Genomic DNA, 14,846 nt, shown 5'->3' with positions numbered 1-14,846 from the left:
TGCCAAGTCTCGATACTAAACTTGGCTCTGGCCCTGAAGGGGTTACGCCAGGAAATATCACTTCGTATAAACCTGTGCAGGAAATGCACTTTGAGCAGTCCTGTTAACAGCCACTGAGCTACTCTATGTAGGAAATAAGGGAGACTCAATATACTCAAACAAGAATTTATCCAACCCTCATGCATTCTTGGAGTTGTTTATAAGACTCCTGTTCCAACATAAAAAAAAAGAATTCTATGGATTTCCATGACTATCCAATAGCTTCAAACAGAGATGAAATTCCTACCTTTGAGACTGTGATGGGCTTATTAAAGTCCTTTCCTCCGGTGATCCGGAAGCCCCAAGGGGCAGGACCAACCAGATTCAACGTCAACATCATGCTTGCAGTGAGCGTTGGATGAACTCAGGCCTCCAGACTGAAGAAGGAATTCTGGACAGATCTGAGAAAGAAGAAGAAGAGGTGAAGGAAGAAGCAAAGGCTATAGACCCCCCTTTGGATACACTACATGAACAGAGCTTACAGACATCTCTGTCTTTGGCCTGACCAGAGCTTGGATGGGAAACCTCTAACAGAAGGTGCCACCTTCTGTGCCTGTACCAAAGCGATAGGGAGCATTGTGCTGCTGTTCACCTTTGCCCACAAACACTCTTTTACAAAAGGGTCAGTGCTCATGCCAACAGCCACTGCTGGTTGGGCAATCAGAGACTTGAAGAAAGAGCCTGGTAAGCTTCAGAAGCAATGTGCCCCCCTTACCCCATTAAGTAGTGTGTTGGGCTTTGGAGATAAGCAGCCTTCAGCTGAACTGAGGCAGCTGCTTTGTCTAAGATCACTTCACCACAGCCTTCCTGTCACAGAAAAACTCCCCATGAGCAAGAATCACTCGCCTTCAACCACAAAATGCTGATTGCAAATCAGGCTAGGATGACACTTACTGAGGGCCAGCGACAGGAAGAGAGTACACTAGAGACAGACACAAAGGAAGACACAGGCACACAAGTGCCCAGTTTATTAATATAGACCAGTGGTTCCCAAATCTGTCCTGGAGGACCTCCAGGCCAGTCGGGTTTTCCAGATAGCCCTAATGAATATGCATGGAGCAGATCTGCATTCCTGGCATCTCCATTATATGCAAATCTCTGTCATGAATATTCATTAGGGCTATCTTGAAAGACCCAGGACAGGTTTGGGAACCACTGATATAGACTAAGAATAGGGGGGAAAAAATGTCTTGGTAAAACAGGCCCCAATTGACCACAAATTAGTAATATAAATTTGCAGGCAAAAACTGGGCTAAAAACTCCAAGAAGTCAAAGTGGGTAGTGGAAAATTGACAGGCTGCCCTGTGCAGCTTCAAAATTTGGAAGCCTTTCCTCTCCCACTCGCAAAGGCGACTTAGTTAAGCACGGGGACCAGTGCAGCTCCCTGCTGCCTCTGCTTAAGGCTGGGCCTGGTACTGAGGAAACAGCAAGTTACATCATGTAGTTATAGAACCTCAAAGTAAGAAGGAGTAATCCTCCTCCACTATTAGGTATCACAGAACTGAAAGATATTATGACAGAGAGATTAACTGAAAGAGATTATGTAACTTTGGAAAATAATTATTACTACAATTCAAACATTCTTCCCCCTTTGCATCCCACATTTCATTGTTCTCTTTTCTATTTTTCATTCCAATCTAATCTAATCTAATATACAATTTATTAATCACACTATATACCAAAAAGATTCAAGAGGATTTACATTCAAAGAGGCCATAAGATCTATGGGAAAATACAAAAGCAATCAATAATTAAAATATCATAACATGAATACGGTATTACAAAGTCATATAAAAAATTTTCATAAGAACATAAGAAGCGCTATCTCCGGAACAGACCCTAGGTCCGTCAAGTCCGGCGATCTGCACACGCGGAGGCCCCGCCAGGTGTACCCTGGCATAGTTTTGGTCCCCATATCGCTCCAAGCTTCTCGTAAAGAGAAGTGCATCTAGCCTACCCCTACCCATGTCACTTCATGCCACTCATAAGGAGATGTACATCTAACTTACCCTTAAATCCTAGAATGGTGGATTCCGCAATTACCTCTTCTGGGAGAGCATTCCAGGTGTCCACCACTCGTTGCGTAAAGCAGAACTTCCTGATATTTGTCTTGAACTTGTCCCCCCTTAGCTTCAGCCCATGTCCTCTTGTCCGTGCCACATTGGACATTGTAAATAACGTTTTTTCATGCTCTATTTTGTCGATTCCTTTCAGTATTTTGAGTGTCTCGATCATATTCCCTCGTAGTCTCCTTTTCTCAAGGGAGAACAACCCCAGTCTCTTAAGTCTTTCCTCGTAATCCAAGTTCTCCATATCTTTCACCAGCTTTGTTGCTCGCCTCTGCACCCTCTCTAGCAGTATGATATCCTTCTTTAGGTATGGAGACCAATGCTGGACGCAGTATTCCAAGTGTGGTCTGACCATCGCTCTATAAAGCAGCATTATAACTTTCTGCTATCTACTCGTGATTCCCTTCTTTATCATGCCTAGCATTCTATTCGCGTTCTTCGCTGTCACCGCACATTGCACCAACGGCTTCAGTGTCCTATCGATTAATACTCCCAGGTCCTTTTCCTGTTCAGATTTTCCCAGAGTTGCACCTGACATACTATACTTCTGTTCCTTATTTTTTCTGCCTAAGTGCATCACTTTGCATTTTTCCACATTAAACTTCATCTGCCATTTATCTGTCCAATTCTCCAATCGGCTCAAGTCACTCTGGAGTTCTTCACCGTCCTTCTGCGATTTGATAGCCCGGCATAGCTTTGTGTCATCTGCAAACTTGATGATCTCATTGGATGTTCCATCCTCTAGGTCATTGAGAAACCATCCATCACTACTTCACACGTGCCTTTACTCATCTTCTCTTTCTCATCCCTATCTTATTCCTCTCTCATGTCATGACCCACTCTGCCATCTCCTTTCCTGCCCATGATCTAGAGAGTTGCGCAAGGACAGAAATCCCACCCATCTCCACCAGGATCCTCTCCATCCCCACCCGTCCCCGTCAGGATCCTCTCCGTCCCCACACGTCCCCGTAAGGAATTATCTCTATGCCCGCCCGTCCCCATAAAAAGCAGCAATTACTTCTGACAGGATCATCAATTCCACAGTTTCTTTTGCTGTTTTCCTTGTGGAATCTCTTTGGTGGAACTCTTTTTTTGTTTTCTGTTCAGGTAATTAACTTATAAACCCCCTCTTTTACTAAGGCTGATGTGTCTATTATATTATATGGACGAACCCTGCTTCCAAAGCCTTCCATCCCCATGGGAGTCCCGTTGGCTAGAGGAGGGTCCCCATGGGAGTCCTGTGGGCCAGAGGGGGGTCCCCGTGGGAGTCCCGTGAGTTTAGGGGGGGGATTCCTGCGGGAGCCACGGGATTCCCGCGATCCCTGTTCCCGTGCAGACCTCTACCATGATCCCTCTAGGTGTCCCCTCCATTACTGCCTCATTTGTCATTCCTACTCCACTTCCTTGCCTTGGGGGTTAGCGCTCAAGAAAAGGATCTGGGTGTCATCATAGACAATACGATGAAACCTTCCACCCAATGTGCGGTAGCGGCCCAAAAAGTAACAGGATGCTAGGAATTATTTTAAAAAGGGATGGATAACAAGACTAAGAATGTTATAATGCCCCTGTATCGCTCCATGGTGCAACCTCATCTGGAGTATTGTGTTCAACTCTGGTCTCCTTATCTCAAGAAAGATATAGCGGCGCTAGAAAAGGTTCAAAGAAGAGTGACCAAGATGATAAAGGGGATGGAACTCCTCTCGTATGAGGAAAGTCTAAAAAGATTAGAGCTCTTCAGCTTGGAAAAGAGACGGCTGAGGGGAGATATGATTGAAGTCTATAAAATCCTGAGTGTAGTAGAATGGATACAAATGGATCGATTTTTCACTCCGTCAAAAATTACAAAGACTAGGGGACACTCGATGATGTTACAGGGAAATACTTTTAAAACCAATAGGAGGAATTTTTTTTTCACTCGGAGAATAGTTAAACGCTGGAATGCATTGCCAGAGGTTGTGGTAAGAGCGGATAGTGTAGCTGGTTTTAAAAAAGGTTTGGACAAGTTCCTGGAGAAAAAGTCCATAGTCTGTTATTAAGGAAGACATGGGGGAAGCCACTGCTTGACCTGGATCAGTAGCATGGAATATTGCTACTCTTTAGGATTCTACATGGAATGTTACTACTCTTTGGGATTGGGATTCTACATGGAATGTTGCTATTCTTTGGATTTTTGCCAGGTACTAGCGACCTGGATTGGCCACCATGAGAACGGCTATTGGGCTTGATGGACTATTGGTCTGACCCAGTAAGGATATCCTTATGTTCTTACTCAAATACCTGCTCACTCCCATACTTTTTAAGTCATTCTCTTTTCGCATTTTCCTTCCTTTCCATGTGACCCCCCCCCCTCACTATTCTACCTTCTAGGTTCTTGTGTTCATTTGTCCTTCTGCCTATAAATGCTGAGATACCCAGTTCCAGGCTGGAGATTTTGAGATAGTCCTCCATTTCTGGCCATCCCATTCTACCGTAGTGCATTATGGGACTTCAAGCTCCAATTTAAATGGGTATGATCAAGTACTACAAATCCCAAACTGCTTAAGGATTTTACATTCAAATCCAGAACTGGCCATAGTTTGTAGCTTGGAACTGGTTAACTTGGCATCTCTGTGCCTGACCTCTTCATGGTTCCCCTTTGACCCTTCATCCTTGCTTTTGTCCAGTGGCTCTCAACCTTTGTTCTGTTGCAACACATCTCACAGGACGTGTTCACTTGTGAGACCCACTGAACAGTAGAACTTGCAGCTGAATCAAGAAAAAACTTCTATATTTAAAATTTCATAATGCAAACAATGATGCCAAAGAAATACAGATGAAAGAGTGAAGCCTGCCAGTGTGGAGGAGAGGGGGTAAGCCAGAGATGTGCAACATTTTCAGTTGGGACTAGTTATGTTCAAATACTGGTCTTGATCCTCAACTCTTCCCGCTCAACTGTAATATCCATGGTTATATACAAACATGATGGCAGATAAAAGGCCAATTGACCCATCCAGTCTACCCGTCTGCAGCATCCACTAACTCCTCCTCTAAGAGATTCCACTTGCCTGTCTCACGTTTTCTTGAATTCAGACACAGTCTTGGTCTCCACCACCTCTACTGGGAGTCTATTCTACGCATCTACTGCCCTTTCTCCACCACCTCTACTGGGAGACTATTCCATGCATCTACCGCCCTTTCTGTAAAAAAGTATTTTCTTAGATTACTCCTGAGCCTATCATCCCATGCCCTCTCACTCTGGAGTTTCTTTTCAATCTGATGAGACTCACCTCATGCATATTTATGTCATGTAGGTATTTAAACGACTATCATATTTCCCCTCTCCCGCCTTTCCTCCAAAGTATACATATTTTGATCTTTCAGTCTGTCCTCGTACACCTTATGATGTAGACCAGCGGTTCCCAACCCTGTCCTGGAGGACCACCAGGCCAGTCGGGTTTTCAGGATAGCCCTAATAAATATGCATGAGAGAGATCTGCATATAGTGGAAGTGCCAGGCATGCAAATCTGCTCCATGCATATTCATTAGGACTTTCCTGAAAACCCGACTGGCCTGGTGGTCCTCCAGGACAGGGTTGGGAACCACTGATGTAGACCACTGACCACTTTAGTAACCTTCCTCTGGACAAACTCTATTCTGGTTATTAAGGAAATCCTAATTGTGCTGTCTGTCAAATTTCTGGTGGCATATTTTTTAAACTCTGTAAACCGTGTCGAGCTCCACTTCAGTGGAGAAGATGCGGTATATAAACCTAAGGCTTAGTTTAGTTTAAGTTTAGTCCCAACACATTGGTTGAGAACCACAGTTTAAGTCCCTTCATCTCTCATTAGCAGCAAGCAACGTCATTGTTTTACAGACTACTGTAATAAAATCTCCCACATACAGGCCCAAAAAGTGCTGCAAAATAAAACATTACAGTGTAATTTTATAAAGCTTTTTCAACAAGTGAAGCATTTGTGTAACCCTGTACATGGCTAAAATGTAGGAGAATGGAATAATGAACAACGTGGAGGCGTTTCTGGAGGTCATAGTTCAGACAGAGTTCTGATGTATCCCCCTGTAATTTATAAACTAGGATAATACATGAAGAGTACAAGTAAACACATTCTTTTGTTCTTGAATCCCATTCTATAAAGATATACAGGCTTAATGTACCCTCTTCATGGTATTAAAGCAGACAGGAGAGGATTACTTGAAGATATACTACTACTATTTATTATTTCTAAAGCGCTACCAGACGCAAGCAAAGCTGTACATTAAACAAGAGAGCTTACAATCTAATTATGACAGAGGAAAAATGTGAATTTATACATGATACTTAGGTGAGAATTACAAGGGACTTAAGAGATGGAGGGGCAGGATAGTAAGAGGAAATGACAACAGATATGGGTGCTTTACAAGTTGGCAGGGTAGGACTTAAAGGCAGCTTCAAAAAAGTGGGCTTTCAGCCTGAACTTGAAGACTACCATCAGAGACGGGGCTCGACACACTGAGTTAGGCAGGTTGTTACAGGCATACGGTGAAGCAAGGTAGAAGGGATGGATTCAGAATTGGCAGTAGAGGAGAAGGGTACCAGCAAGAGAGATTCATCCAGTGAATGGAGTTGTGGGGGCAGAGAATAGGGAAATACAAGATAGGAGAGATACCGAGGAGCGGCAGAATGAATATACTTGTAGTTCAGTAAGTGGAGTTTGAACTATATGTGGAAATGAACAGGGAGCCAGTGAAGCAACTTGAGGAGAGGGGTAACGGGATCACAATGACACTGGCAGAACACGAGGCATTCAGTAGAATTCTGAACAGATTGAAGGGGCGAGAGATGGCTTAGTGGCAGGGCAGGATTAATTCGCCGAGGGCCCCTAGGCACCCAAGTACACTGGGCCCCCTGCCCCGCCCCACCCCACCATGCACCCAGGCAGAAACAGGAAGCTGTGTCAGAGGGAAGATTTGCGCAAGCAGCACCGCTTGCACAATTACAGTTCCTGTTGCCTTTCTTACCCGCGTTGCTTGCTTGTCTTACTTTCCGTCGATTGGGGGGGGGGGGGGCCCATTGCCGATCGATGCTGGAGGGGCCCATCGCCCTGTGGAAAAAACAATGTTGATGCCCTCCTTCATCGGGCCCCTCTGACCATTTCGGGCCCTAGGCACGTGCCTACTTGGCCTATTGATTAATCCTGCCCTGCTTAGCGGAAGACCCATAAGAAGCAAGTTGCAGTAGTCCATGTGAGAGGTGACGAGAACGTGGATGAGGGTCTAGCAGCATGCTCAGAAAGGAAAGGCCAGACTTTAGCAATGTTGTAGAGAAAGAAATGACAAGTTTTGGTGGTCTGCTGGATATTGGAAGAGAAGGAAAGATACAAGTCAAAGATGATTCCAAGACTGCAAGCAGACGAGACTGGGAGTATGAGTATTATCCACCAAAATAGAGAACAAAGAAAGGGGAGAGGCAGGTTTAGGAGGAAAGATAAGGTAAAAGTGTAACGGGAAAGATAGGAAAAAACCCATGAGATAACAGAGCTCTGAAACCCAAACGAAGATAGTGTATCAATGAGTAGGCGGTGATCTACAGTGGTCATAGGCCGCATATAGATCAAGGAGGATGAGGACAGAGTAGAGGCCTTTGGATTTAGCCAGGAAGAGGTCATTGGAGACTCTAGCAAGGGCAGGTTCTGTAGAATGAGGAGGATGAAAGCCCAATTGAAACGGGTCGAGGATAGCTCGAGACAAAAGAAAGTCAAGATAACAGCGGTGAACAACACGTTCAAGTACCTTGGATAAGAAGGGGAAGAGGGAGATGGGGTGATAATTGGAGGGTCCAGTGAGAGTTATTTAAGAAGGGTTGAAACTACTGCATGTTTGAAGGCGTGCTTACCCATCTAGCCCAATATCCTGCGTCCAACAGTGGCCAATCTAGGTCACAAGTACCTGGCAGAACCCCAAACAGTAGCAACATTCCATGCTACTAATCTCTGGGACAGCAGTGGCTTTCCCCATTTATAACTCAATAGCAGACTATGGACTTTTTCTCCAGGAACTTGTCAAAAAAATTTTTTTTTTTTTTTAACCCAGATATGCTAATTGCTGTTACCACATCCTCTGATAATACATTCTCAAGATCTTCAGGCTGTAGAACTATTCATACATACAAGATTTCCTTTCCCTCTGCTAAAGGTATCAGATCAGTTAGAAAAATTGCTTACTCTTTTTAGTTTCTATTAACTGCATTGTGGAATGATCTACCTCCTGAAATAAAATCTTGTCTTTCGCTTCAGGTCTTCTGAAAAATTTTGAAAGCTATGCTGTTTCTCAACGTTTTTTTAAAACAATAATTTTTAAGGATCGTAATGTTATTCCTTGTAGATAAATCATTGTAAACCGAGTTGAACCCTATTTTTATTTTTAGGGATGACTCAGTATATAATCTAAGATTAGATTAACTACTTGAGTGAAAAAATATCTGCTCCTATTCTTTTTAAAAGTATTACAGGTACATGATAGGAATAATTTTACTTTTTGGAGGGTAATGTTTGTGCCATGTATAAGTATGAAAAGATGATGGCGGAACGTTTGAGGACCAATAAGTCCTTTAATGATGTATGGAGTCCATTAACTAATTTTATTGCATTATAATTAGGGTTATGTTTCTTTCTTTCTTTTTCCATTAGAGTCCTTGCACATCCAGGGAGGGGGGAGGGGTGGGGGAAGGGAAATGCATTTTGAGGAGTTAAATTATTTCATTATAATATTGAAATCATATCATATGTATTATTGTTTTAATAATTAAGATAAGGGGAAAAATGATTGTTTAATGAAATAATTGTATAGTTAATAGTTGTTTTTATGCAGTTTGTATGATTTACCATTTGTAATGCACTATCAAAGTTTAAAAATCAGTTAATAGTCAATCGCGTGCGAGACACTAGCGCGCCGACAATGGAGGGCAGATAATTCAGCGCAAGACATCAGCGCACCGCGGGAAAACTTAGTTTTAAAGAGCTCCAAAGCGGGGTGTGAGTGGGAAAAAACCCCCCACACACACTTTACTGCATAGTGTTTGTGCTGCTGTTGGGGGGGTGGGGTGGGGGGTTGGAACCCTCCATTATAGAGAAAATGGAACTTTTTCTGATTTTTTGGGGAAAAGTTCCATTTTCTCTATAATGTGGGGGGTTGCACCCCACACACCCTCCCCTCCCCCCCAACGGCAGCATGAATAGTATGCACCCCGTCGGAGCTCTTTAAAACTAAGTTTTCCCGTGGTGTGCTTGTGTCTTGCGCCAAATTGTCAGCACTCGATTGTCAGCACACTGTGTCTGGCGCGCGATTGTCCCGTCACCTAAAAATCAATAAAGATTTACAAAAAAAATGCATTACAGGTACAACACAGATTTTCTGGCAACAGATGGTCTGGCACTTCCTATAGTGAGGCAGTAAGCATCATCTGCAACCTGCTCCTCGTGTCAGCCTCGCCTCTCCCTCTGACACCACTTCCTAGTCCCGTGACCAGGAAGTGACATTAGAGGGACAGCCAAAGCCAGCACGCGGAGCAAATTGCAGATGCTGCTTGCCACCGACAAAGATTTAAATTGGTATTGGGGAGAGGGGAGTTGGGGGGAGAGGAGGGGTGCTGGGGTTAGAGAGTGTTCTAAATTGATTCACTGATTCAGCAAAACCATTAATGCAGCAAAGGTTTGGAGCTAGGGGTACTGGAAAATCGGTGTACCATATAACTTCATCGAGCGCCCTCTAGTTTTGGTACTTTAAGAAAGAATAGACAAATTGATTCACATTTATTTGTTCTACAGCACTCAGGATTTTGTAGGGGAAAAAAAAAAAATATATATATATATATATATATCTCACAGCTTCACCTTTACCAGTGCTGAGTAAGAAAAAAAATCAAAGACTCCCCACATGAGAAAGAACAGGAAAAATAGCAGCTAGAAGTTCAATCACACTTGTCACCAGGCCAGACACATGATCTGACCAGGGATAATATAGACCAGAACCTGGGAATTGTCTACTTTTTTTCTTCTTTCCTTTTACCACTTAACATGTTACTTTGCCAACATTTATAAATGGGCTGAGAAATTTCTTTAATGTAGGAAGGAGGCTCAGTAGCAAGGAAGACATAGGAAAGCACAATAAAAAAACTGGAGCAAGATAAGAGGGGCAGAAGGAATGAGAAACAAGAGAGGAAACAGTAGCAACAGAGAAACAATGCTGACTCTGCATGTAATCTCACCATAAAGTGTTACGTAGAGAAAGCAGAGAGCAACTGCCGAGTCATTAATCAGAGACTCCACACTAGAGAATGACACGGTAGATAACCACAGGAAACCATCCCATGTCATTCTTTAGTGTCTTTCTCAACCTCAGTCCTTCTACACCAGCATTCTTCAATGCAAGGCTTGAGGGTCAGTGGCTGTGCCCATTCATACTCTGATTCTTATGTGAGCCAAGTACAGGACAATGAAACCATTGTGACATCACTGATGAGGCTGGCTCTTAGGCATTGGTGGAATGAGGCATTATGACATCATAATATCTGCTTTGGATACCAGAGACTGTCATTCTTTAGTGTCTTTCTCAACCTCAGTCCTTCTACACCAGCATTCTTCAATGCAAGGCTTGAGGGTCAGTGGCTGTGCCCATTCATACTCTGATTCTTATGTGAGCCAAGTACAGGACAATGAAACCATTGTGACATCACTGATGAGGCTGGCTCTTAGGCATTGGTGGAATGAGGCATTATGACATCATAATATCTGCTTTGGATACCAGAGACTGTCATTCTTTAGTGTCTTTCTCAACCTCAGTCCTTCTACACCAACATTCTTCAATGCAAGGCTTGAGGGTCAGTGGCTGTGCCCATTCATACTCTGATTCTTATGTGTCAAGTACAGGACAATGAAACCATTGTGACATCACTGATGAGGCTGGCTCTTAGGCATTGGTGGAATGAGGCATTATGACATCATAATATCTGCTTTGGATACCAGAGACTGTCATTCTTTAGTGTCTTTCTCAACCTCAGTCCTTCTACACCAGCATTCTTCAATGCAAGGCTTGAGGGTCAGTGGCTGGGCCCATTCATACTCTGATTCTTATGTGAGCCAAGTACAGAATAATGAAACCATTGCGACATCACTGATGAGGCTGATTTTTAGGCATTGGTGGAATGAGGCTTTATGGCATCACAATCTCAGTTTTGGAATTTTGCTACTCTTTGGGTTTCTACCAGGTACTTAGGACCTGGACTGGCCACTGCTGGAAACAGGATATTGGGCTTCATGGACCTTCAGTTTGTCCCAGTATGGCAATGCTTATGGTCTTACGTTCTAACCATCTAGTGTCATTCTTTAGTGTCCATCTCAACTTTAGTCCTTCTACACCAACATTCTTCAATGCAAGGCTTGAGGGTCAGTGGCTGTGCTCATTCATACTCTGATTCTTATGTGAGCCAAGTAATAATAATAATAATAATAATTTATTTCTTATATACCGCTATACAGGATACTGAAACCATTGTGACATCACTGATGAGCTTGGTTCTTAGGCATTGATGGAATGAGGAATTATGACATCACAATATCTGCTCTGGATACCAGAAACTCCCATTCTTTAGTGTCAATCTCAACCTCAGTCCTTCTACACCAGCATTCTTCAATGCAAGGCTTGAGGGTCAGTGGCTGTGCTCACTCATACTCTGATTCTTCCCTCTCTCCTTAAAGAATGACATGGGGATGGCCTTCCACGGTTATCCATGGGGACGGGAACAGTGATGAATTCTGTCACTGTGTCATTCTCTACTCCACACACCTCTCCCCTGCTGAGGGGCTGGTACAGAAAGCTAGCATAGGCTCACCAATGAAGGAAATGATGGCAAAGACCAGCTTATCCTTCCAGTATGCCCAGCTATGATTTTCTCTCTTGTCAGCAAAGCGAACTTTTGAAGATGATTAGGGGTGATTCCTCCCTATCCCTAGTGAAGGGGGTTTGCTCAATATTGGGGGTGCTTACACCCACAGAGCTGACACCTGTGGTCTTGGAAGATTAACAGGTCAGCACTTGTGTACAGGCGTTTACAACTCCCCACCTCATCCGTCATCCGATCTCTAACTCACCCTCTCACACCACTTCCCTCTGTTAGCTTATATTGATTCACCATTTTTGTCCAGTGCGTCTTTCATAATTAGACTGCGAGTTCTTTTGAGCTTGTGTGTTTAGTGTTCAGCGCTGCAAGCGTCTGGTAGCACTCTAGAAATAATAAATAGTAGTACTCACAAGAATGTCAAACATCTGTTGCACACCAGAGATGTCAAGGGTGAACCACCCCAAAGAGCAAGACCAAAGGCCAAAAAATTAGATTTACTGGCAATGTGTCTGAGATATAAATCTAGAAAGATTTAACCGTGGAAAAAAGCCTCAAAGGAAGCAACAGAAAATAGTTTACTTTTTGGTCCCTCTAAACCAGTGGTCTCAAATCCGCGGCCTGGAGGCCACATGCAGCCCGCCAGGTACTATTCTGAGGCCCTCGGTATGTTTATCATAATCACAAAAGTAAAATAAAACCATTTCTTGATCATATGTCTCTTTAGCTATAAATTCCAATATTATTATTAAGGGTTAGCCAAAATGAAAGATATATAAACTCTAGAGTTTTTACCGCATGCAAAATTGTCATTTCTTTAATAATTTTTTTTTTTTCTGAGGCCCTCCAAGTACCTACAAATCCAAAATGTGGCCCTGCAAAGGTTTTGAGTTTGAGAACACTGCTCTAAACAGAAACAGTGTTATAATAGGTTTTTGGGGGTGGTTTTTTTTTTTTTTTTTTTTAAGTTACCCGAGTAAATTTCCCTGCAGGAAAACACCACTTTGCATGCGCACACAACTATATTTGCATACTGTAGATGCAGATTCAGGATAGAGACTTTTTGGCCAGTCCTGGTTTTGAACTTACATCCCAAAGAAATGAGGGATATGTAGTATCCGATCCCGGCCATTGAAATAAGTGCTGCAAAAGTCCCATAGTGCACCAGAATGGAGTGGTCGGAAGTCCAGGACTATCCTAAAATCTCCAGCCTGAACCTGGGGTATACTTGGCATCTCTGCAATTGAATCAGCGGACTTCTCCACTTCAGCTCAAACTTTTAAAGGAAAACTTGTTATATGACTGAGCCCCCCCCCCCCCCCCCCCAGAAACAAACATTTCTCTTCCCCTCCCCAATTTCTCTCTATTTTAAATTACAATCACTCTCTCTCTTCTGGTGAGTTGCTACCTGCTGTTTACATATTCACTCAACAAGTATTCCCTCTCCCCCTCCCCATATCAGCTCTCCATCATCAGGTAAAGTTCTTGAGTTGGTACCAGCTCCATAACTTTTCCATTCTTACCCTTTGAATTTAGGTCACACCTTTTCTTTTCTCTGTACCCTTCTTCCACTCACTGGGTCCACTGGCCCTTTCCAAAACAAGCCACAGGCATAAAAGTCATCCAAGTATGGAGAGCACCCATGAAGTCCGTTACTGTATTTTCTGAGGTAAATACCGCCCTCGCCCGCGCTCTGGGTGCCACTTAATTTAAATTTTGGCCACTGGCCAGTAGCTGTGGTGGGGCAGTGTATCCAGTCCCACCAATGAGAGCAGCTATACAGGAACATACTTCTGCTACCAGACTTATAGTAAGAAACAGGGGGGGAGGTGGTACCTTAGGACCTGGCTAAGGCCCTGATCTCACACCTCTCCCCAGGTTGAGTCACACAGAGAGATTCCATGCTTCTCCCTCTGCTCTGTTGCCAAAAAAAAAAAGAGAGATTCCACTCCTCCCTCCTTTGCTGAGTCACTAACAGGGACATGCCAACTAGTTTGGTACAATTCTGAGCTTCATGCCCCAGTAAAGTTCATGGAAGCGAGAGAGCGGGAAAGGATGTCGAACTTGTCCTTAGGGTGTGTCTTATTGAAAACGAGTCAAGGTGTGTCCAGAAGGGCTCGTTGCTACAGTGTGCAAATACGTTGGTTATGAACTTTCCAGTCCATTGTATTTTAAGAAGTAGGAGCAGAAATCTCTGGCATTTCTAAGTGATTGCATTCCTAGGGCATTAACTCTGTGTGTTCTAATCATCCCCACGTTTTCTAAATTCAGCTGCTGATTCTTAGTCAGAATTTTGTAAGAAGCTTTCCAGCACCTTCTATCCATCAGCAAAAACCAAGGCATCAATTCACATCATCCTTTACAAAACCAATACAAAGAAGCACGTTAAACCTATTCACCTCTCATGTCTGAGGCAGTGCAGACTTATCCAGAATTCATAGGCTGCCCTTGGTTGGGGTGTTTTGGTTTTTTTCCTTGATTTTCCGTGCGCTGACAAGGGCGGGCTAGTTTTAACCGCTTGCAGGCACAGCTGGAATACAGCTTCGGTCTCTGGCGGGAAAGGCTTTACTGAAGCTTTCCCTTTCAGCAGACTAGACTTAGATATCCATCTGAAATCCACTTCCAAACCCCCCCCCCCCCCTGCAGCCTCACCCAGTTTCTAACAGCGTGCCATAGGCCCAGCCACATGGATCTAATTACCTCACAGCTGTCAAAGCCTCTGACAAACTTACGGCATTCGATTGTTGAAATCAACGCGCATTCTCTGAGATTCAGCCGCACAAGGGTTAAAGTAGCAGAAATACTTATCAAGCTTTTGAAGCGCTTAAACATTCCTCTCTGTCTCCACCGATTGAATTAATAGGAAAAA

At 43.6% G+C, this 14,846-nt stretch overlaps 1 protein-coding gene across 8 annotated transcripts in view; it reads right to left on the bottom strand.

Moving 5' to 3' along the window:
• PDLIM2 (PDZ and LIM domain 2) overlaps nt 1–14,846 on the bottom strand; it is a 103,837-nt gene that overhangs the window by 77,043 nt on the left and 11,948 nt on the right. For 4 of the 8 annotated variants that reach the window (XM_033950328.1, XM_033950321.1, XM_033950327.1 and 1 more), the window contains exon 2: nt 287–440. In XM_033950328.1, coding sequence (XP_033806219.1) covers nt 287–379 — 93 coding nt within the window. In that variant the 5' untranslated portion in view covers nt 380–440. The other 4 variants (XM_033950326.1, XM_033950329.1, XM_033950320.1 and 1 more) reach the window with 4 other exon arrangements.

This window comes from Geotrypetes seraphini, chromosome 6 (assembly GCF_902459505.1).
Source record: "Geotrypetes seraphini chromosome 6, aGeoSer1.1, whole genome shotgun sequence".
NCBI lineage: Eukaryota > Metazoa > Chordata > Amphibia > Gymnophiona > Dermophiidae > Geotrypetes > Geotrypetes seraphini.
This window is presented reverse-complemented; position numbering and strand designations above follow the sequence as displayed.